Source organism: Sardina pilchardus, chromosome 13, assembly GCF_963854185.1.
Source record: "Sardina pilchardus chromosome 13, fSarPil1.1, whole genome shotgun sequence".
NCBI lineage: Eukaryota > Metazoa > Chordata > Actinopteri > Clupeiformes > Clupeidae > Sardina > Sardina pilchardus.
Window position 1 is genome coordinate 28942267 of NC_085006.1, and position 23483 is coordinate 28965749.

A 23483-nucleotide genomic window follows, 5' to 3' on the forward strand; every position below is an offset into this window, starting at 1 on the left:
TTACCATGCCTTTGGAGTCTTGTGTTAAACACAGTTTGTTGTGGAGAAAACATAGTACCAGATTATACACACACACACACACACACACACACACACACACACACACACACACACACACACACACACACACACACACACACACACACACACACACACACATACACACACATACACACACACACACACACACACACACACACACACACACACACACACACACACACAGACACATACAGTTTTCACATTTACATTGTTCAAAATAAAGTCTCAACTCTCCCTGCTACAGTCTAGCAGACAGACGGATTTCTGACCTTTTACACATGATGGACACACACATGCATCGTCAGCGCTTGTCTTTGGAGGGCAGGTTAGGGACACACACGCACCCACACACACACACACACACACACACACACACATACGGTCGTTCAGTGGGATGTCTCGGGGACTCTGGCCTTTCCTGGGGTCTCCTCAGCCGTGACGTGGCGTAATGTGACAGGATGTGATGTAGGGGTCTTTTGGGCACGTCTCCTCTCAGGGCCTGCCAAGAGACCCAGAGCAGAGGGGAGGAGGAGGAGGGATGAGGAGGAGGAGAGGAGAGGAGGAGGAAGGATGAGGAGAGGAGAGGAGAGGAGGATGGATGAGGGGCTGGAGAGGAGAGGAGAGGAGGAGGAGGGATGAGGAGGAGGAGAGGAGAGGAGGAGGAAGGATGAGGAGAGGAGAGGAGGACAGGATGGATGAGGGGCTGGAGAGGAGAGGAGAGGAGGAGGAGGGATGAGGAGAGGAGAGGAGGAGGAGGGATGAGAGAGGAGGGGGGGTGAAAAGAGGAGAGGAGAGAAGGGTGGAGGAAAGGACAGGAGGGATGATGAGAGAGGAGGAGAGAAGTGAAGAGAGGAGATGAGCCCAGGCACTAGGGAACAGATGGAGGTAACAGCTACCTCCACATAGTCCTGCTCCGAGTGCTCCTCTAGTCTTCCCCTCTGCTCTCTCTCTTTCTTTCCCTCTCTCTTTCAATCAGTCCCCCATCTCTCTGTATATTCTACTGAATATACAACATACTGTATATACTGTACGTATCTAACTCCTCGTTCCTCTCTCTGTCCTTCTTCCTAACACGTTCAGTAAACTGAGACAAACTTGAGTCCTCAGTGCCATCTGTGGAGATGTACAGTGCATCTCAATGAGAGTGAGATCAACACTAACACACAGATGGCATTATGTTGACATTGGCCGGGTTTCCCAAAATTGTTAAGAAGCTCTTAAGTGCTAAGAACTTCTTAGGAGCGTTGTAAGAATGTTCTAAGAACGCTCCTAAGAAGTTCCTAGGACTTAAGAGCTTCTTAACGATTTTGGGAAACCCGGCCATTGTCATTTTCCTCTCCGGGTTTCTGGCCCTTCAAAAACTGGTGTGATGACAATCATGTCACCAAACACCCGCAGAAGATGTGCAAAGTGACCTAATTCAGGTGTACATACTGTAAATGGAAGATTAACGGGTTCATAAATCTCTGGGTTGAAATGAAATATACTGCTCCTGAGATGTACCGGTACAAGTGAAAATGATCACCACTGACGCATATACTGATAAGTGATGACCATGATATAATTCCAACATTTCATCACTGTAGAGATAACATATGATAATTTACATTTATACATTATTAGACTGTTGTCTCTAAACATCATATAACAGAAAAATAGATCAGATCAAACACTGCATTTAAATAAATCTGTACAGATTGTTTCTTACTTCTACCAACATGTTATTTTAATAAATCTGTAAGTCCAAATGAAGTGTTTTGAAGAGATTCCCTCATCAGCATTTGTGCCTCTAAAACTTCTCCTGCACGTCTGTACTGTTCTGTACTGTGCTGCTTCATTGCTGTAGCGCAGACATGGCAGACATTATTGAAGACGAAGACAAGCCGCTCTGTGGTGTGGTGGTGTTATTGTTTTTTTTTTTTGTTTTTTTTTATCTTTTTTTTCTTTCCTCAAGCGTCTCTGTCCTTTGTACTGTAACAGGGCTGGGGGCAGGAGAGAGGGGAGAGGGGAGAGGGGAGAGGGGAGAGGGGAGAGGGGAGAGGAGAGAGGGGAGAGGGGAGAGGGGAGAGGGGAGAGGGGAGAGGGGAGAGGGGAGAGGGGAGAGGGGGGGCACAGCTCTGCTCTGGTGTGGTGTGGTGTGGTGTGGTAGTAGATGGGTGGGGGATGGGGGTCAGGAGAGCTGTGGTTAGTTGTAGTGGTGGTGGTGATGGAGTCGGGGTGGGGTCGGATGGATCCGGGAGCGCAGGGGGGGGGGGGGGGGGGGGGGGGGGAGTTGGTGGGGGTCGCTGCCTCAGGTGGTCCACTAACAGGATCGGAGCCTGTCAGGCGTGCAGAGTGGAGGCTGTATCTGAAGCCGAGGGGTGTGGGGTTAGCGTGTGTGAGGTTGGTGTGTGTGGTTAGTGTATGTGGGGTTGGGGTGTTGTGTGTGAGGTTAGTGTGTGTGTGGGGTTGGGGTGTGAGGTTGGGGTGTGTGTGAGGTTAGTGTGTGTGTGGGGTTAGAGTATGAGGAGGGGGGTGTTGTGCACCCTACTTCTCCAGCTCCATTCCACTCATCAACCAGCAGCAGTGTGTGTGTGTCAGTGTGTGTGTGTGAGAGAGAGAGAGAGAGAGAAAGAAAGAAAGAAAAAGAGAGAGAGAGAGAGAGAGAGAGAGTGCCATACTCACCACCAGCGCCCCATCACCCATCTCCCAGCAGCCCCCTGCAGCCACACGGTGCAGCCTCAGCCTCCAGGTCTCTCAGCCCCTCAGCTATACTACTCCCTCAGCTACTAGTCTCTCAGCCCCTCAGCTATATACTACTCCCTCAGCTACTAGTCTCTCAGCCCCTCAGCTATATACTAGTATCTCAGCTATATACTACTCCCTCAGCTACATACTAGTCTCTCAGCCCCTCAGCTATATACTAGTATCTCAGCTATATACTACTCCCTCAGCTACATACTAGTCTCTCAGCCCCTCAGCTATATACTAGTATCTCAGCTAAATACTAGTCCCTCAGCTGCATACTAGTCTCTCAGTTATATACTAGTCTCTCAGCTGTATAGTATTCTCAGCTATATACTAGTCTCTCAGCTATAGTCTCTCAGCTGTATACTAGTCTCAGCTATATACTAGTCTCTCAGCTATAGTCTCTCAGCTGTATACTAGTCTCAGCTACGTATATACTAGTCTCTCAGCTATATACTAGTCTCTCAGTTATATACCAGTCTCTCAGCTATATACTAGTCTCAGCTATAGTCTCTCAGCTACAGTATATACCAGTCTCTCAGCTACTGGTCTCAGCTACTTACTAGTCTCTCAGCTATATACCAGTCTCTCAGCTAGTCTCTCAGCTATATACTAGTCTCAGCTACTTACTAGTCTCTCAGCTACTTACTAGTCTCTCAGCTACTTACTAGTCTCTCAGCTATATACTAGTCTCTCAGCTGTATACTAGTCTCAGCTATAGTCTCTCAGCTGTATACTAGTCTCAGCTATAGTCTCTCAGCTATAGTCTCTCAGCTACGTATACAAGTCTCTCAGCTACATACTGTACTAGTCTCTCAGCTATAGTCTCTCAGCTACGTGTACTAGTCTCTCAGCTACATACTGTACTAGTCTCTCAGCTATAGTCTCTCAGCTACGTATACTAGTCTCAGCTATAGTCTCTCAGCTATAGTCTCTCAGCTACGTATACTAGTCTCTCAGCTACATACTGTACTAGTCTCTCAGCTACGTATACTAGTCTCTCAGCTATAGTCTCTCAGCTATAGTCTCTCAGCTACGTATACTAGTCTCTCAGCTACATACTGTACTAGTCTCTCAGCTATAGTCTCTCAGCTACGTATACTAGTCTCTCAGCTATAGTCTCTCAGCTATAGTCTCTCAGCTACGTATACTAGTCTCTCAGCTACATACTGTACTAGTCTCTCAGCTATAGTCTCTCAGCTACGTATACTAGTCTCTCAGCTGTATACTAGTCTCAGCTATAGTCTCTCAGCTATAGTCTCTCAGCTACGTATACTAGTCTCTCAGCTACATACTGTACTAGTCTCTCAGCTATAGTCTCTCAGCTACGTATACTAGTCTCTCAGCTACATACTGTACTAGTCTCTCAGCTATAGTCTCTCAGCTACGTATACTAGTCTCTCAGCTACATACTGTACTAGTCTCTCAGCTATAGTCTCTCAGCTACGTATACTAGTCTCTCAGCTACATACTGTACTAGTCTCTCAGCTATAGTCTCTCAGCTACGTATACTAGTCTCTCAGCTACATACTGTACTAGTCTCTCAGCTATAGTCTCTCAGCTATAGTCTCTCAGCTACGTATACTAGTCTCAGCTATACTAGTCTCTCAGCTGTATACTAGTCTCAGCTATAGTCTCTCAGCTATAGTCTCTCAGCTACGTATACTAGTCTCTCAGCTACATACTGTACTAGTCTCTCAGCTATAGTCTCTCAGCTACGTATACTAGTCTCTCAGCTACATACTGTACTAGTCTCTCAGCTATAGTCTCTCAGCTACGTATACTAGTCTCTCAGCTACATACTGTACTAGTCTCTCAGCTATAGTCTCTCAGCTACGTATACTAGTCTCAGCTATAGTCTCTCAGCTATAGTCTCTCAGCTACGTGTACTAGTCTCTCAGCTATAGTCTCTCAGCTATAGTCTCTCAGCTACGTATACTAGTCTCTCAGCTACATACTGTACTAGTCTCTCAGCTACATACTGTACTAGTCTCTCAGCTACGTATACTAGTCTCTCAGCTACATACTGTACTAGTCTCTCAGCTACATACTGTACTAGTCTCTCAGCTATAGTCTCTCAGCTACGTACAGTATACTAGTCTCTCAGCTACATACTGTACTAGTCTCTCAGCTATAGTCTCTCAGCTATAGTCTCTCAGCTACGTATACTAGTCTCTCAGCTACGTATACTAGTCTCTCAGCTATAGTCTCTCAGCTACGTATACTAGTCTCTCAGCTACATACTGTACTAGTCTCTCAGCTATAGTCTCTCAGCTACGTATACTAGTCTCTCAGCTACGTATACTAGTCTCTCAGCTACATACTGTACTAGTCTCTCAGCTATAGTCTCTCAGCTACGTATACTAGTCTCTCAGCTACATACTGTACTAGTCTCTCAGCTATAGTCTCTCAGCTGTATACTAGTCTCAGCTATAGTCTCTCAGCTATAGTCTCTCAGCTACGTATACTAGTCTCTCAGCTACATACTGTACTAGTCTCTGAGCCGCACAGCTCTCTGCTGCTGCCTGCTCTCCACTCACTCTCACTCGCCAGCACATCAACATGCACCGCCAGAACCCCTTTATCTCTGCGCACTCCCTCTCTCTCTGTGTGTGTGTGTGTGTGAGAGAGAGAGAGTTTGTGTAGGTTTGGATATATGTGTGTATGTGTGTGAGAGAAAAAGAGAGGGAGGGAGAGAGAGAGAGAGAGAGATGGAGACTAGAGCATGTGTGCTTGTCTATGTGTGTGTGAGAGAGCCAGTTTGGCAGCTTTGTACAGTGCGTTTGTGCTCTTAGAAAATGAGACAGAAGCGTGGAAGCATGTGGCCTTGGGATTTTCTCTGCTGAAATGTAGAATTGGACACACATCCCTCACCAAGCTGAAAGAGTTACAGCACAAAACATATTTCTCTGTAGAAACACTTCTATTATCAATTATAGGACTATATTGTTACATTGCCGGAATAATTTCCTGCACAAGAGTGCTGTCGTACTTCTCAGTATCGTGATATCACAACAGTACTGATTAAACCGCCATTATATCTCGCTGGCTCAAAGCATGGCTCACTTGCTGATAAACTACAGTGAGTCGTGGCTGACTCTGGATAAGACAACAGCATTGTGTCTGTGCGGAGATACAGAGGAGTCTTTAGCGTCTGGTTAATACCTATCCCTGATGAGACGGGGGTGTCCGCTTTAAAGTGCCTGTAACCAGATTAATCGTAATGAAATAATTTCATGCAAAAGAGAGTCAGGCTATTATTGAAGCAGGGATTAAAAAGCCGGATTAGAGCGGAAAAATGGGCATCAAATGAAGAGGTGCCCGGCAGCTCGTCCCTCGAGTCTGAAGAAGTCTCCAGAAGGCGTCGAACAACCGAGCAGAAAGTAAAACCGTAACAAAGATGGCGGCGAAAAACGGGAGTGTGAACTCATTTCCTGGTTGCGCGTCTGTGTTGTTGTCTGCGTTTTTATTTGCAGTGCGGGGCCCTAGATTTCCGCGGCACCCGGATGTGGTGCTTCGGGGGCTTCCAATGTTGCTGGGTCCTCCTATTGCCGTGGAGACGTGTGATGTGGAGCCTAAGCGAATGAGATGGGGCCTGCACTGAGACGAAGGCTGGACTTGAACTCAAATCGAGGCTGGACCAAAAAAAAAAAAAAGAGAGAAAGAAAGAAAGAAAGGGGCGAGCCTGCAAATTCACAAGCAGTCGCCATCAACATGTCCAAGATTTGACAGGATTCTGTAGAATCAATGTCAGAGAAATTTAGCGCACTGAAACGGAAAGCTTTTTAAAGGAATAAAATTGAATAATTTCCTAATAATTAAATTGACTTGAGTAGTTTTGGGGAATATTATCTTATTTTGCATTTCTTCAGATTTACTGTGAATTGCCACACCCTCCTATGACCAATGATTTATATACATTTCTTTCTGAAAATTTTAAATATTCATCTAAATATTTAAATTCCTATTTATTATTTTTGTAATAATAATAGTAATTCTGCTTATTATTATTATACTCTAGAAAATGTACATCAAACATATAAATCATTTTAACCAGCTAATTTGAATATTTTTAAATATTCCATTTTATTTAAACCTTTTACATTTATTTACATCCATGTCCAACCCTGCTCACATCCATTTCTGTGATGTGGATAATGTTTGTGTTTCTTTTTTCCTTTTCTTTTCTTTTAAAAATGATTAAAATGGTATCAGTCATTTGACTGGTTCCTTGAGCCTTCTGATCCAATTCATTTTGAAGCATGCTCGTCAGCTGACCGGACTGCATTGACGAAGTGAGCTAGCCTGAGTGGCCTTACAATGGCCCTGCACTGCTCTGCAATAACATGCTGCAGACGTGATCCATTTAGAAGAAGGCTAGCCTACTATATAAACACCGACAAACATGGTTGAGCTGCAGGAGACAGCCTCCCACCCCAGCTGAAATTTGATGTGAAATTCTTATTCCCTGTCTCTACCCACCTCCCTGGCATAGATGCCGTGTGTGTGTGTGTGTGTGTGTGTGTGTGTGTGTGTGTGTGTACATGTGTGTTTGTTTTGTTTGTTTGTTGAGGGATGCAATTATTATTATTGTCCTTGGGTACTGTGTGTTTCCTTTAGAGGCGAAGGAATAAACGTTCTCAAGGTCAATGAGAAGGTGGGAGCCGGGGCTTTACTTAAGCCATGTCTGCCATTTACAAGTGCCTATGAACAAATGCAGGTGGACCTCTCTCGGTCTTCCAAAAATCTGTTGTTGACCAGGTCGAGAAAAAAACCCTTACCGGTAGCCTGTGGCATTTCCAAGCTGTAGCAAAGCTGTAGTTCCCTATTCAGCGATCAAAACCGTGTAGGCTACGTCGAAAACAAAGTGCGGCACTGCCTCCTTCTTACAAGCAAAACATTTTTAAACTTTACTTGCCATCAAGTAACCCAATTCATTTCACTAATATAGAGGTATGTCCGCATTATTTGAGAGCGAACGAGCTTTTTGATGGTCTGCACTCACACCTTGTGTCTAAGAGGCGGGGGCCTCGGCTCCTTTAAGGCTATGAGGAATTAAACGGGCAGCCAAGGCAGGCGAGAGTGTTATTCTGTAATGCTCCAAGGCAGAGTGGGGTAGCGCAGAGACCAATGCCATTATACCGGCTGGGGGAAGAAGATGCGCGAGCTTGCAGCCTTATGGCCGGAGAGAGGTGGTGAAGATGGTCTGAGTTTTGGATCTAATCATTCTGTCGACCGCTTTAGCTTTTCCACTCTTGGTTTCCATTATTGTTGAATTCTCATGACTTCTTTTTCTTTTTCCGTTGATTTTTAATTTTTTTCCAATTCCTTTTTTTTTCTCTCTCTCTCTTCCTCTCTTCCTCTCCGGACATGCTTTCGTTTTATTAGTTCCTTACTTCATTTCAATGACACATTTGATTCGCGCATCCTTACTCTCTAAGTTTTGTTTTTTACGTTCGTTTCTTTTCCACCCGTTTTGCCACCTGGTTGTAGCACGGAGCTGCCGCCTCTTGCCATCGCCGACCCTCTGACTCAGCACCGCACCTGGACGACTTGTGTGCGCGGAAGCCCCGTTTTTAGCTGCTCCGTGAGGCGCAGGCGAGGCATCAGCCAGGAAACACCGGAGCACACACGGCAGCCAGGGCGAGCGGCGCATGAGTTCCATCGCAGCTTTAACCTAGACAATCATACAAGCACATCCGCCCTTCCAGCGCAAAGACGGGAGCGGGTGAGAAGGAACCACAGAGCCAGCCTCTCGGAGCGCAACCCGTGTGACAGAGAGAGACGCGGAGGTAGCCACAGTGTAAAAACCCTCTTCTTTTTTTCCGCCGAGAGCTGGACTGCTTTTCTTCTAACCTTGCAACTGGCACATTTAAGGGTGATCAAGAATAACCACTGGACAAAGTGCGCGGACAGAGACGAGAGAAGCGTAGCTGAGGGATTGAAAGGACCGGGGCATGTGGATATTGGCTTTTATCTTTTCCCAGAGCATCTTGAATGGTTAGTGAACAATTTTTTTAATTTTCTCTTCATTAGTGGGGGAAAGTTAATTGACCTCAGTTTCCTCCACGTGCTATGCAAAGCGGGCATAAACGGGGGACGTGAGGAGATGAAAGTCACCCGTGATGCAAATTCATTGAAACATTTCAGCGGTGCCACGGGTGGTCACCTATGCAAAAAGAGGTTGACGGGCGAGGCTGCCGCTGCGCCGCGTTCATTTAAGCTTACCTTGTCACATAATTTGGCCCTAACAGCAATCAACTACACGCACGACTTGAGCAGCACAACAGTGCATACAATTATATTCACACAAGTCGAAAAGGCTATGCACGTTGTCAATATGTTTAGGATTATAATGGGGGGGGGGGGGGGGGGGGGGGTATCTTAAGGGGGTTGGGGGGGTAGGGGGGCAGCACATGATGCGCCTTTCTCGTCATGTGTTGTCCGTGTGAACTATTAATTGATACGACCTCGAGCTTAACTGGTGTTTTTTAAAAGCATTGATTTGTAAAGATTTTCTATTCAAGTTGAACCCCAGCATTTTTACGTCCTTTTAAAAAGAGATATTGATCTGTACCACGAGTGACGTACGTATTTTATATGATTGCATATTGGCCCCCATACCCACACAACATTATTTTGAGTAACTATTTGAAAAATAGGTTGATAAAATGAGGGAGAAATTGCATTTAAAGAAATGATTATTCATACTCTAGATTTTGATATTTGCTCTGGCAAATTATTTTCCACCAATAAATATATGTACATATAATGGCTTAATTGCAAAGGAAGCATTTTTGCAATATTTTATTATAAACAAACATTAATAAGTGACACTTAATTATTGCTATCAGTTGGTACAATTATTTGTAAGATATTTGTGTGCTGCACGGTGGACCAAGTGTGTGTGTTTGTGCCTGTACATGTTATACTGATGCACTGGTGTAAATAAGGAGCATGTTGTCTTTGGGTGACCTGGTGTGTGTTAGCAGAGGAAAGACACTGTTGTGAAGGCGCGTCCCTCGAAAAGCCATCCAAATTAAAAACTAGGCGACAAATAATCTCACAGGCTTACAGAGATTAATGCCAGGGTGAGGAGCGTTTGAAGGATCTGGCAGGCCACACAGCCTATAAGCAAACCGCCTCACAGGAGAGCGAAGGGTACAGCCTTCCTCTTCTTGGTGACTCTCGGTTGTGTGCAAAAGGATGGAAAACTGTGTGTGTGTGTGTGTGTGTGAGAGAGAGAGTGTAAAGCAGTGTAGGCATGCAATGCGTAGAAGTGTGCTATGCGGTTCTTTAGAATGTGCATCTCTGTATGCGTGTGTGTGTGTGTGTGTGTGGTTGTGTTTGTCTGTCTGTCTGTGTGTGTGTGTGTGTGTGTGGATGTATTTGTAAGAGAGTGTGAGTGTCTGTTTGTACGTGCAACTGGCTGTGTGTATATGCTAGCAAGAGGATATGTGTGTGTGTGTTTGTGTGTGTGTGTGTGTGTGTGTGTGTGTGTGTGTATGTGTCCACACACACACACACACACACACATACTAAATGCACATATATTCTTTACATTTCAATGGTGCTACTACGTTTGAAGACAAACATGCATGGACACAATGCAATCAGGTTTGGAGCGAGAGCGTAGGGCTTCGGCCAGTGGATGAAAACAGGCTAGGGTGTGTTCGCACAGATAGAACTGGGGTGGATGGGAGAAAAATAGAGCTAGGCGATCATGGTGGTGGTGGCGATGGTGATGGTGTGTGTGTGTGTGTGTGTGTGTGTGTGTGTGTGAGGGGGGGGGGGGGGGGGGGTGAAGAAAATGGAAAGAGCCTGACAGAAAATGACAGACAGAGCGAAAAAAATGAAACAGGCGGTCGGATGTGACAAGCGACCAGTGACAGAGAGCCATATTGGAAACCTGTGGGTTGCTGCATACCTTCCTTGCTGATCATATGTTTTAGTGTAAAACCAACAAATTATCAGAATGTCTTCTGCAAAGACACATATATGCTGGAGAGGGTTTAATTTTTTTTTTTTTTTTTTTTTAAACAACAGCAAAAAAAATGCTGCAAATGTTGCATGAAAAAATCCCCCCCTCCAAAACAAAAACGACAAGAGAAAGAGAGCGTAGGGGAGAACGGCAACAAAAAGCCTCCATTGGCAACAAGAAGGGAGAGTGTGAGGGGAGAAGGGAGCTTAGCCACAGCATCTCCCTGTGTTTGTCTCTCGCAGGCAATCCTCAATTCAGGCAGCTCGTTGATGTGAGAGTCACCCCCCCCCCCCCCACCCCAGCAACAGCCCTCCACTCCTCCACCCACCCCCCCCCCCCAAAAAAAAAAAAAATCTGATTTATTTTGTAATAACTTCATATTGAAATACCACCTCCATCTTCTCAGCCCCCTTAGAAACTCATAAGAGAACAATAAGGCTTCACCATTAATCACTGCGCCTCTGTGCCTGTGGATTGAGTGACTGGTGAGGCTGTCCATTCGAACAGGGGGGAACGTACCATCTCACAACAGCCAACCGGAGCAGGATTAGACCCAGTGGAAAATGTTAAAACGCTATCTTAGTGGGATGTTTAATCTATTTTAGAAGCCCGAGTGAAATACTCCTGGTGGACAAGAATGTTCAAATGAATGAGAGAGGGAAATAGAGAGAGAGAGAGAGAGAGAGAGGGAGAGAGAGAGAGAAAGAAAGAAAAATATTGAGAGAGGGAGAGAGAGAGAAAAAGATTTGGTGTTTGAAATGGGATTATTTTTGTGTGTGTGTGTGTGTGTGTGTGTGTGTGTGTGTGTGTGTGTGTGTGTGTTGAGAGAAGGAGACAGCTTATTTATTTTAAAAATACATGTTTATTTTTTCCAGCTAGATTGGCTACAATGCATAACCTTGCAGTGCCTTTCTGTTTCTGCCCCCCTCCCTCCCCTTCCTCTGTATTTCTGCTTCTGTGCAGTTGTATTTTGTAAAAAAAAAAAAAAAGAAAAAATCAGGCTTTTTGAGTTTGATTTAGCACATGCTTCTTGGCCCGTCTCTATGGAAACGTCCATTATGCGCCCAGTAGTAGTGTGGAGTGATCAGCAAGGCTATTGTGCAGCTGACCCCGGAAGTGCTCTCCATCCCTTCCGCTGATACCTGCTCAGCGTTTAGGACCCGTGCCTGAATGTCATCTTTTTTTACCGCGCATTTCTATGCAGCCTCATCTGAATATGCACTTGAGATCATTTCCTTTTTTTTTTTTTTTTGGTTGCAAAATTAAATATGTATAATATTTGTGAATGGCATGGCCAACTCAACTATATCCTCAAATTCCAGTTTGACATAATTTTAACACTTGTAATGTATTCTTCTCCGCTTAATAATGACATTCGGATTGATATTTCCTTGATATTTCATTTTTTCCCCCCGTAAAATACAAGGCCGTATAATTCTTGCAATTTTCGAACAAGTCATTTCGCTGAAGTGTCATCGGGTAGACAGCTGTGGGAGAGAGTCAGAGGTTTTTTTCCCCTTAATGATGCCCCAAGGCAAATCAGATTCAAAGTAAACCTGACTGCTGTGGTTACGTCGTCATTAACCAGCGCAGCTACAAGAGCACACAGGCCCACCTGAGACTGAGACTGTGCTCTCTGTCTGCACACTCAGCTAAGACTGGAGCCCTGCTCCTGCTCCTGCTCCTGCTCCTGCTCCTGCTCAGCAGCCTACGTACCAACCTCCGGCTTTAGAGTACACACTGCATCAAGGTGGTATAATTACAGAAATGGATACCATGGCAAAGTGTGTGTGTTTTTTTTTCAGGAAAAAAGAGATGATGGAGAAAGAAATAAAGTGTGTGTGTGTGTGTGTGTGTGTGTGTGTGAGAGAGAGAGAGAGAGAGAGAGAGAGAGAAATAGAACATGTTGACCCAAGGAAAGCCAACATGCAGCCATTAGTCTAAATAAAGGTTTTGATTTGAGCAAATTTGGCTGTGAGAAACATGCAGGGTTTCCTGGGAGCTAATCTCCTGGGGGCAATTAAGGCAGTGCACTGATTAGGCGCCCATCTGCTGGAGGTGCCGGGGCGAGGTGTTCCTGATAGACTTACAGCCCATTATCTGGTCAAAGCTTCGGAGCCAGCCGTGGGCCGGGCCCAGGCACTGGACTCAGCCGCTGGACAGTAAAGACCAGCAGGAACTTCGCAAGTGACCCCAAAAATCTGCAGGCTAATTTTTTAAAAAAGCTTGTATACTCATCCCTTAGCCTAAAATAAATAAAACAGATGTATTTAATTCTGGCATTATACAAATAAATTACGATGAGTGTAATCAGCTTTATACATGGAATATGACAGCAGTGATTTCCTTTTTTGCCATCTTTCTCTTCCTTTCTCTCTCTCTCTCTCTCTGTCTCGTGCTTTTGCCCCTTTTTAACAGATGTAATAAATTTAGCCCTGCGCCTTCCCACTCCAAGCTCTATAAAATATTTTTGGGATTGGTGCCACCCATCAAAACCAATATTTTAGTGCAGCGTGCAGTGTGCTGCGGCCTGGAGCCCGGCGCTCTGAGATGAGTCATTTCAGAGGACTGCTGTTTAGCATGAGTCTGGGCCAGAGGTGGCACAGAGGTGGCACACAGCTCCTAATTGGCTCAGAAAAAGCATCAGTTGTCCCCGTGTCACGTTGAATTATCACAAAGGTGTCAGACAGTCCAACTACTGGGGTTCTCCTTTGCGTTCAAGACTTTTTTTTTGTAGATTTATTTCCTCTCTTTTGTCACTCGGCATCTGATGTTTTTGTGTTTGGTTTGGAAACGCGAGCACAGTCACTGGCTCCAGCACAGTACAGGCAGCATCGCCGAGTGAAGTGAGGACTTCCTAAAGGCTGTGTGTTAATGTTTGTATGTAGCAGGGCTCCCAGGAGAGATTCAGATATGAGCCTCTGTGTAGTTTATGCCCTGTGCGATTTCATGGACGTCTTACCTTTGTCTTTGAATTTTCCTCCTCTTGACATGCATGAAAAGTGCTTATATAATTTCCTCGGAGCTAAACCCTGACCATTGAGGGGGCACATACAATTAAATGTTTTTTTTGTTGTTGTTGTGAGAGATTCATTGATAGCTCCATAACGGCCAGGACACATGGTATGATTCTATCAAACTAGATGAGAAAATAGGTAGAAATTCTAGTATAATTTGCATTGTGCTAGTATGTTCATGATTCCTCCAAACGTGTTTGATTTGAGGGTTTACACACAATACTGTCAGATGAAAAAGAAGCCATTTTAAGAGCAGAGCCGGGGAGGGAAATGGACTCCATAGCTGCAAGCTCTCTTTTCACATTCCACATTCCAAGTGGCAGACAGTTTATCCACTGTAACGCATAGCAAGGTGTTAGTACACAATGTTATGAACTAAAAATTGAAAATGTAATACAAAATCTATAGAATGGACAAGGAATTCTATGCTTTATTTGGCTACATCTTTGTTGTAGCCAAATTCCCTGTCACCCCAATGTTATTTGTATGTAGAAACTGCCTGTTAAAATCCTAGCTTGAAATCACCCCCCAGGTAACCTTTTTTCCATCCATTTAAATTCATTATTTTTTGTATTTTGTATTTTTTTGTTCTTTTTGCGCGGTGCCGAACGTGGCCTTGCAGTGGGGGAGACAACAAAGATTGGCCTGTTTTCTGCAGGCGGATGAGCCAGACCAATATCATGGCTTGTTAAGGTTCTCTCTCACTCGTGGCAGCTCGGCGGCTCCTCGCACTGCATCACGGTCATTATCATCCCAAGCACCTCCGGCAAGGCATCGCCACGTTGTCTTCGTTAGACGTTCGGCGTTCCACACACACACACACACACACACACACACACACACACACACACACAAACACACACAAACACACATTCACAGTCATACATATGAAACGATCCTGAAGTTGAATTAAATCCAACAGGGATTTAGCCGCTGAAAACAGTCAGCTAGCCGAGTGCATTTAAATGGTTTTCTCGAATATAGAACATTCAAGAATCAAAATTTTGTATTTCTATTCACTCCGTGAATTTTTTTTTGCTCCCGTGGTTATTGCGCGTTGCACTCCTAATAGTGCCCGTCTTATTAATGTAGAGAGCCTGAGCCTTGTTGCACGGCATACACAATCAGGGAGGTTAAACTGGCCTGGTAAATGTTTATGAAGTATAATTGCACTGAGGATCTCTTCTGAGCCCACTCTGGAGGATGCTCCCCCACAGCTGGGCACACACACACACACACACACACACACACACACACACACACACTACCAGGACGCCGCTCTGCTACAATAACACTTAGCCCCTTGTACATGCCTTGTACATACATACCCACACACACACACACACACACACACACACTGACTGGCTGCATAATGAAAGCTTCTGCATGAAGACCTTAAAAAAGCAAAGCATCCAGGAGTCTAATTAGTACGACGGCATGGGAGACTGAGGCGCTAACTTTCAGCGAGTGTAAAATTTAATTACAAATCAGAGGATGTCCTCCGAAGGAATCTGCTGAATAAGGACAATATAATTGCACGAGCCCTATGTTAATGTCTTTCACATTGAAATGTTAACTGTATCATTTAGGGGGGAAAGAACGGAGGGAAAGAGGGGGGGGGGTGAAGAGGAAAAGAGAGAAAAGAAAGAGCCCTCGCCCCAGATGTAGATGTTCGATGAGGCATGTAAGAAGGTGGCAGCGTTGGCATTTTTAATGTCAACATCTCCCGTGCCCGCGTTTGGTGCCAATCCGAACGCTCCATCTCACTGCACCCGCGTTTGGTGCCAATCCGAACGCCCTCGTCTTATCTGTGGTGAACCATCGCAGAGCCTCAGGGCATCTTTCTCCATATCTGTGCATGTGTGTGTGCGACGTGCGTGCGTGTGTGTGTGTGTGTGTTTTCTTTTGTCACGCTACGGTTTGGCCATGGCGCTGGGCTTCAGCCATAACTAAGGCAGATCATAAGTAGGCTACAGCATGGCAGGACCTGGTTGGGATAGACAGCGTGACAGAGAGACAAATGACTGTGGCTCTCCTTCTCCACGTTGTGATTTATTTTTAAACATGGCAGCCACGCTGCAGATGTAAGAGCAAGTTTGAGGCTGTTATTTTTAGGTGGTCATTTTTTAAGGTGCTGTCATTTGTGTGTGTGCGTGCGTGTGTGTGTGTGTGTGTGTGTGTGTGTGTGTGTGTGTGTGTGTGTGTGTGTGTGAAATTGTGTGTATGCATCTGTGTGTGCGCGAGTGTGTGTAGGGGTGAGTAGTGCACGTGTATGCGTCTCTCTCTCTCTCTGTGTGTGTGTGTGTGTGTGTGTGTTTAGTGAGCTGTGGACATGAGGTTGACCCTTTTATAATTAGGGGAAGCACGTATAGGGACCTGGTGAGAGGTCCTCAGAAGACCCTATCAGGAAACCATTTCCCCTTTTTTCCCTCTCCTTTAGTCCAGCGTTATTCCCTCTCTCCTCTCCTCTCCTCTCCTCCCCTCGCTCTCTCCCTCCTCCTCTCCTCCTCTCCTCCTCTCCTCCTCACACACCCTCTGTTTTAGGGTGCAGTGCAGGAGAGCTAGTCAGGACCCTAAGCACCACCACTGCAGGAATCGACTCAAAATGGAGGCCAGGCAGAGGCAGACTGGGGCAACTCACTGCTAGTGTTTTTTTTTCTTTTTTTCTTTAAATATATATTTATTTGTTTGCCTATTTATTTATTTATTTTTTTTATTTTTTTTTTGTTTAATATAAAATTGCCCTTGAGGAAGGCAGGTGTTTCTTGAGATATTTCAATAAGGGACGGACTTCTTGTCCTTACAATGCCCTTGTCATATTTGGAGGTGCACATTGTCCTGTTTTTCCTCCTTTTTCCTGTTTTATGAGAGCAGGAAGGGAAGCGATGAGACGGGAGTGAGGCGGCTGATAGAATTATGTCGTGGGAGGTGGTGAACCTGCCTGTTTCCCAACCACAGAGCCTCCTGCTTGTCTAGGGATTTTTTTTTCAGTGTGTGTGTGTGTGTGTGTTTGTGTGCGTTTGTGTGCGTGTGTGTGTGTGTGCGCACCATGTTGCAGCGTTTTGTCAGTGCGATGCAGAGAGGGGGCTGCAGGATGGATCTGTGCACAGTCTTCTTGGCAAATATGGCTTCCTAGACTGCAGTGGACGGAGGCTGCCTGAGCGGGTCGGGGCCGGACTGGGGCCAGATCGGGGCCAGATCAGAGTCGGCTACTGGTCATGTATCATTCATAAGCTTGTCTTACCACCTTCAAGAGGCCAGCTATTTTTTAGCAGTTTATCAGACAGTCTAACAACACCTCCAACTGACAATATGATTTTTATTGTGCCGTTGTGATAGCCAATGTTTATCGTGTGGATTGAATTATATATATAATCTTCCAAAGACTCTTGTTATTGGTGTTAGTTAGCTTGTTACATATTCTGACAGTAGTATTTTTTTTTTTGTAAATATTTGATGAGATGATTTTTTTAAAGAGTGTACAGACTAATTATCTTTTCAATTTAATCGTCTGAGAAAAGAAATAGACACTGAAGCATACTGTTGGGAATTTAATTTATACATTAACAATTCGCTGGGCCCCCCTGACACATGTGCCTTTTTTGATGTTTTCCCCTTTTTAAATGTCCCATTAGGGTACGGGTTGCCCGAGGTTTATTAGGTACTGTGCTGCCTTTGCTATCAGCCCTTCCCCAGCAGTGATTATGCTAATTGGTGTTTGATCAGATGATTAAATTATAATTCGATTAATCCCGTGCACTAAATGCTTTGAATACATTTGCGTCAGCTTGGCCGCTTGGCATGATGGAACCCCTGTCCTCTTGTGAGTACACAAGGAGGAGATTTAGCCCTGACGCAGGAGGGAAAAGGTTCTCCTGTCACTGGTGCTGGAGGTAAAGGGTAAAATTGGTGGTTTGATGGGGTAGAGAGGGTTGGTGTCTTATTTATTTAAAATGGCAAAGGAAATAGAGTTGAGTACAGAATTCACTTATTTGAAGGGCCTCACACATATGCAAAACTAGGTCCTTGGTGAGACTTATACACACACTTTATTTATGCCTGTTGGGCAGACAGCCTTGAAGGACCATTTTAGAATTCGCTAATGACAGGCCACAGAAAAGGTCTTGATAATGCACAGGGTGCTAGGCAGGTCCCCCTTTGACCTGCATAACCATTATGTGTTTGTGTGTGTATGGGTCTTTCATACTCTAATAGGTCTCAGTGTGGATGTGCTTTAGGACATCATTTAAGACATATGTTTTGACATACAGCATACTGTGGTTTTATTTTTGTATAGGTTGCAATATTTGTGTGTATGTTTGTAAGTAGCATGGGAGTCACATGGTCCTGGTGGCAACATTTTATTCCGCTAGTTGAACTGCTGGAAAGGCCCATCCACTCTGCTAACGATAGTTTTAAGAAGAACTGATTTATTAAAATATCATTATAACAAATACGAACAGATATGGCCACATAGCACATAACACAATACCATGTTAAAAACGTTATCGTTAGGCATCACTTTGAGCGATTTTGTCTATGAGAAACACAAAAACAGCCAATCAAAATCTGTCACATTTTAAAAAAAACATAAAAAACATAAAAACATGCCTTATGTTTCTGAGAGGCTTTCATTATGGAGGGCCAGAGTGGATCCTAATATTGTTATATGTATAATTGTTGTTACTGTCATCTTTAGCACTGTAGATGGGCCTTTAAGTAACACCATACAGGAATTCCCCTTTTTGTCAATTTTCAACATAATGGGACCCAATTTAACGTCTAAAACTGCTGAAAAGGTTAACGAACGATAACACGATTACGTGGTGCAGAACCAGGTGGCCAATGCATCAGAATGAGTTTGAAGCCGTTATTTTAACGTAAAAGAGCTGCATTCTGCCACTTTTTAGCTCATTTCTGGAACTCAATTAGGATAGATAGATAGATAGATACAGTAGATAGATAGATAGATAGATAGATAGATACTTATTGATGTCCAAGGGGAAATTCAAGGCCCATGGCACGTGGTTCATCTCCAGAGCACCAGCAGCAGTGGAGGTTCTGGTGCGCGGGCTTTTCGTGCGTTTAAGCGAAGCTGACGGGGCCCAGACTGCGATCGCGCTCTCTCTCCGCTGAAGGACGGAGGATGGATCGTCTAATCAGACGGCCCGCGAGACGGAGGCACCATCCAGCTGCTGTGTCATAAGTGCTGACACACTTTAGCAGCTGTTCACCAGAGACGCCTCCATTTGACTAAACACTCAGATCAAAGCAATGGGAGAGAGAGAGAGAGAGAGAGAGAGAGAGAGAGAGAGAGAGAGAGAGAGAGAGAGAGAGAGAGAGAGAGAGAGAGAGAGAGAGAGAGAGAGAGAGAGAGAGAGAGAGAGAGAGAGAGGAGAGGGGGGACACTCTCGTTAGCGTGGCTAGCGGGAGCTGAGCATGCAGCTTTGTGGTCGAGGTGGCTAGGAGACAGTAGCTGCGTAGCTCTATTATCGGCAACAAACAAATACTGTACGCTTATTTAAATTGGGCCTCTCCTCTACTGAGCTGGCATGAGGAAGCTGCGTGTAACCTTGAGATGAGAAGTAAACAAGCCTACTGTTCTCCGCTAAGTTACGTTGTAACGAGCATGTGATCTGTAAGATGAAATGAAAGCATTCGAATAATAATCAGTGATATCGCACGAACCTTTCGACAGTGAGGTTGATTTTTCTGCGCAAAAAGGTCGAAAGACAGCTTCTTAGAGGTAACGACATCAGCATGCTTAGCGAGTAACCTTGAAGATCACTGAAGAGTCGTCAGACTCAGATCCATCAGATGCTTCAGGCAGGTCAGATAAATCATTTACCACAGCAAGGCCCTTTGATTTCCAAGCTCAACCTTCTCTCCTCTTGGAAACTCCCCATAGTTTGTGTTTGTTTAGACACACACACACACACAGTGGAAAAACACCAGAAACGATCATCTGTAGATGGATAATTTTGATCAAAACAAATATGTAAAAAAAACCCAAATCTACCCGTGTGAGTTCAAAGACAGATCTGAGTAACATGTGATGGCCCTAATGAGTATCGGGGGAGTTGTAACAGCGCTGAGTTTGCTCATGTAAACGGACAGATGAGCTGCTGAGGCATTAGCGCTCATATGGAACCATAAAACGGGCTAAACCTGTTTCGCTCACTCTACAATATGTCTGTATAATGAGTGGCTCTGAGCCATTTGCATAGTATGGAGAACCTAACTGTTGCCCCAGTTTATGCTTTAGGTGTATTTGTATGTGTATGTGTATGTTTATAATCATGTTTGTGTGTGCGCGTGTGTGTGTGCATATGTGTGTGTGTGTTTGTGTGTGTTTGTGTGTGTGTGTGTGTGTGTGTGTGTGTGTGTGTGTGTGTGTGTGTGTGTGTGTGTGTGTGTGTGTGTGTGTGTGTGTGTGTGTTGTATTGTGAGGCTCTGGCAGATATAAAAGGTCCAGTGATGAACAGGTGTGCTTTGTATCCTTACAACACATTAAAAAGCGTTGTCAGCTGACTGACTAACACACACAAACACACACACACACACACACACACACATTTCCTGTGTGTGTTTGTGTGTGTGTGTGTATGTGTATGAGCTTCCCGCTGCAAGCGCAAACAGAGAGGAGTGTGTGTGAGGGTGATGGAGACACACACCTGCCTTCTCGGCGCCACAAAGGGCATACTGAGGCCCCCACAGGCTCCTCTTTCATGGGTTCTCTGGAGCGACGGCTGTGAGGCTCTCGCCAATCTCCTTCCTGCTCGCCTCCATTTTGTTTTGGAGTCGTGTGTGAGTGTGTGTGTGTGTGTGTGTGTGTGTGTGTGTGTGTGTGTGTGTGTGTGGCGGGGGGGACTCAGGTTGGGGAGGGGGTGCTGGCGATGGCGGGCCAATGGCGCACATTTTCGAACTCATTAACATCGCCGGCAGCGATGGCTCTTTGTTGGGACGCTCAATATATCAGTGTAGGGGATGCAAGGCAGGATAATGTGCTCGCACAACGGGGCCGATTGACTCCTCACAGCCCTTTGACCACGGAGACAGAGAAGCGCTCTGTGGCCCTGAATGGACGAGCTGTGGAGGAAAGCACTGAGGGACCCTTTTATTTACAACCAGTGCATCTTTCCAGCTCTCTTCTCCTCCTCCTCCTCTCTTCTCTTCTTCTTTTTTCTTCATCTCTCTCTCTCTCTCTCTCTCTCTCTCTCTCTCTCTTCACTGTCGACCTCTGTGGCAAACACTTGTTTCTGGAAGCTGTGCACACAAGTGGTGAATCTGACCAAATGGCGAGATGAACAGGCCTCTTTTCATTGGTGCTAGTCAAAATGTTTATATATTTCTCAAGGCTCCTTATTTCTAAAAAGGTCCATCTTGAGGCGTTGACAGTACCCCTCCTCTGCCCCCTCTGAAATGCATACTTCTCCTTTACAATTTAAAAAAAGAGAGCTGAGACATTCAAGTTCGGCCTCAAAGGCAGCCATAGCAGCTGTCTCAGTGACTTTAGGACATAAGGCTCATTCACATCAGATACATTCTCAAGAGTGCATCTGTCAGATAAGAATATCAGTGTCATTCTGTGCAAACAAAAACAAGCCCCCATTTTGCGCAAACACTCACAGATCCCATACTAATCTCCTATTATCAGCAGCAGCGGTAAGAAACGGCAAAGCAAGACACGGGTCGATGACTGTTAGGTAGGGAGCGTTAGTTTTTCGTGGTGTTTTGGTTCTTTTGCGACCTTGCAAGGTCATCCGCTGTGAAAAGTTATTAAAAAATGTGACAGACATGATCTGTTTAGCTGTTGGCAGTGCTCTGGCCTCGTTTACTGCCACCGATTTAGCCATGCTAGTCGGAGAGCCATTGAGAAGGCCTGTCAATGGGATTAGCATAAGCTCCCACATGTTGTTTTTGTTTCATTTGATTTGCTGGCAGGAAATGATGTTGCTAGTTTAGAATGCACTGAATTGCTCAGTGTGAATCTCGCAGAAATTTAGGTTACCGTATGTATCTGCCCACAATAAAGTCTCCATTTTGAAGCTGAAGAAAGCACATTGTATGTTTGTGTGGAGTATTTACGACGGGTGTGATTTAGATTGCAGATTTAAAATGTGTCGCTTGGAGTACTTGGTGTCTGTGATCACAAAATGGAGGAAAGGCATTTGTCTGCGTCTCATTTTAACGGCTGGATTTTTTGGGGTGTTGGTCTTTTTCTTCACAAGTCAATAGGGATTTAATACTCCCTTCAGAACAAAACACTGATAATGATCTCAGCAAGAAATTAAGCAAGAAATTAAACTTGTTAATTTTCAAAAAAAAAAAAAAAAAATGTGATGTCCTTGGCTAATGTTTTCCTAGCTGTTTCTAGCTATTATTAGTCTAAAAATCTAAAATCTAAAATAATCTGCTGGTGAAGCAGTATTTTTCTTGTTGAAAAAAAAAATCTCACCGGTTGTATGAGTATCATATGCTACCATATACGTTTCAGATTAGTAATAGGATTTTCCTATGGTTCTGGGAACCAGAGAGAGAAGCTTCCTATTAACCTGCCCTTAAATAAGTGATTTTATACCACAGTGTGATACAGTTAAAAGGGATTCAGATGTGACCTTTCACTTTGACCTCTGGTGCATTGAGATTGGTTGGGCATTCTAACTTAGCTCTAACCAATGAGTAAGAGAGGGAAGTCCCCATTCGAGGTTGACCTCTCTCTCTTTCTCCCTCCCTCCCTCTCTTTCTCTCTTTCCCCCTGTATTTCTCCCTATCTGTCTTTTTACCGTGGCGTGCTTCTGTTCAACCTCTTCAGCAACAGCAGAGGGAGCTGGGTTAGTTCAGAATCGCTTTTTCTTCATGCCCAATGGATTCGTGCGAGATAATCACCGTCAGTGTGCGAACTCATGCATATAACCCCCCCCCCCCCACCCCCCTCCTCGCCTCCCCAAAGCCCCCCTCCCCTCCCTCCCCCCTCCTCACCCCCGTGCGCCTGAGACGCCTTGCTCTCTTCCTCTTTTAATGAGCGATTCATATTCACTCATTTAAAACATGACAACAGGAATCAGAGGCGCACCGCGGGGCTACACTCTGCACGTTTGCTTCCCCCCTCCCTCCTCTTCCCCCCCCCCTCCCTCCTCTTCCCCCCCCTCCTCCTCTTCCCCGACATCAGAGGCCGGATCTGTCTCCCCCTATCAGGGCCCAGCAGACGGCAGCAGCCTCGCGTCTGTCATGTGCCAGTTAATATTCATGAGAGCAAATTGGGAGACAGTCATTTGCCAAGTGCTGGAGCGGGCGCTCGCTCCCCCCCAGGGCTCCGCTAGGGGAGCGCCGCTGCCTGTTGGCCTTCTCAAGAGTCCCAGGCCTGGACCCATCGCCCCCCTGGCATCGCCTCAACCCCCATGTAGCGTTCGCCCGTCCAAATACCCCCACTGCCAACACCACCACCACCACCACTGTACCCCGATGCCACAGTGCCACCACCATCGCCTCCACCTTTGTTCCTCCCATAACCCCTCATGCCCCATATTCCCCTCACTCTTCACACACACACACACACACACACACACACACACACACACACACACACACACACTCACTCACTCACACACACACTAACACACACACACTCACACACACACACGCACACGCGCGCACGCGCACGCGCACGCGCACGCGCACGCACACGCACACGCACACGCACACGCACACGCACA

At 45.4% G+C, this 23483-nt stretch overlaps 2 protein-coding genes across 2 annotated transcripts in view; both read left to right on the top strand.

Annotated features, from left to right (window-relative positions):
• Window positions 1–6373, top strand: part of LOC134099239 (bromodomain and WD repeat-containing protein 1-like) — a 19797-nt gene extending 13424 nt beyond the window's left edge. Inside the window, exon 7 of the mRNA XM_062552030.1 lies at window positions 6246–6373. Coding sequence (XP_062408014.1) covers window positions 6246–6373 — 128 coding nt within the window. The remainder of the gene's footprint in view (window positions 1–6245) is intronic.
• A 2265-nt stretch (window positions 6374–8638) lies between these two features.
• The window catches only part of LOC134099086 (cell adhesion molecule DSCAM-like), a 162570-nt gene continuing 147725 nt past the window's right edge, over window positions 8639–23483 (top strand). Inside the window, exon 1 of the mRNA XM_062551804.1 lies at window positions 8639–8769. Within this exon, the coding sequence (XP_062407788.1) occupies window positions 8727–8769 (43 nt within the window). The 5' untranslated portion in view covers window positions 8639–8726. The remainder of the gene's footprint in view (window positions 8770–23483) is intronic.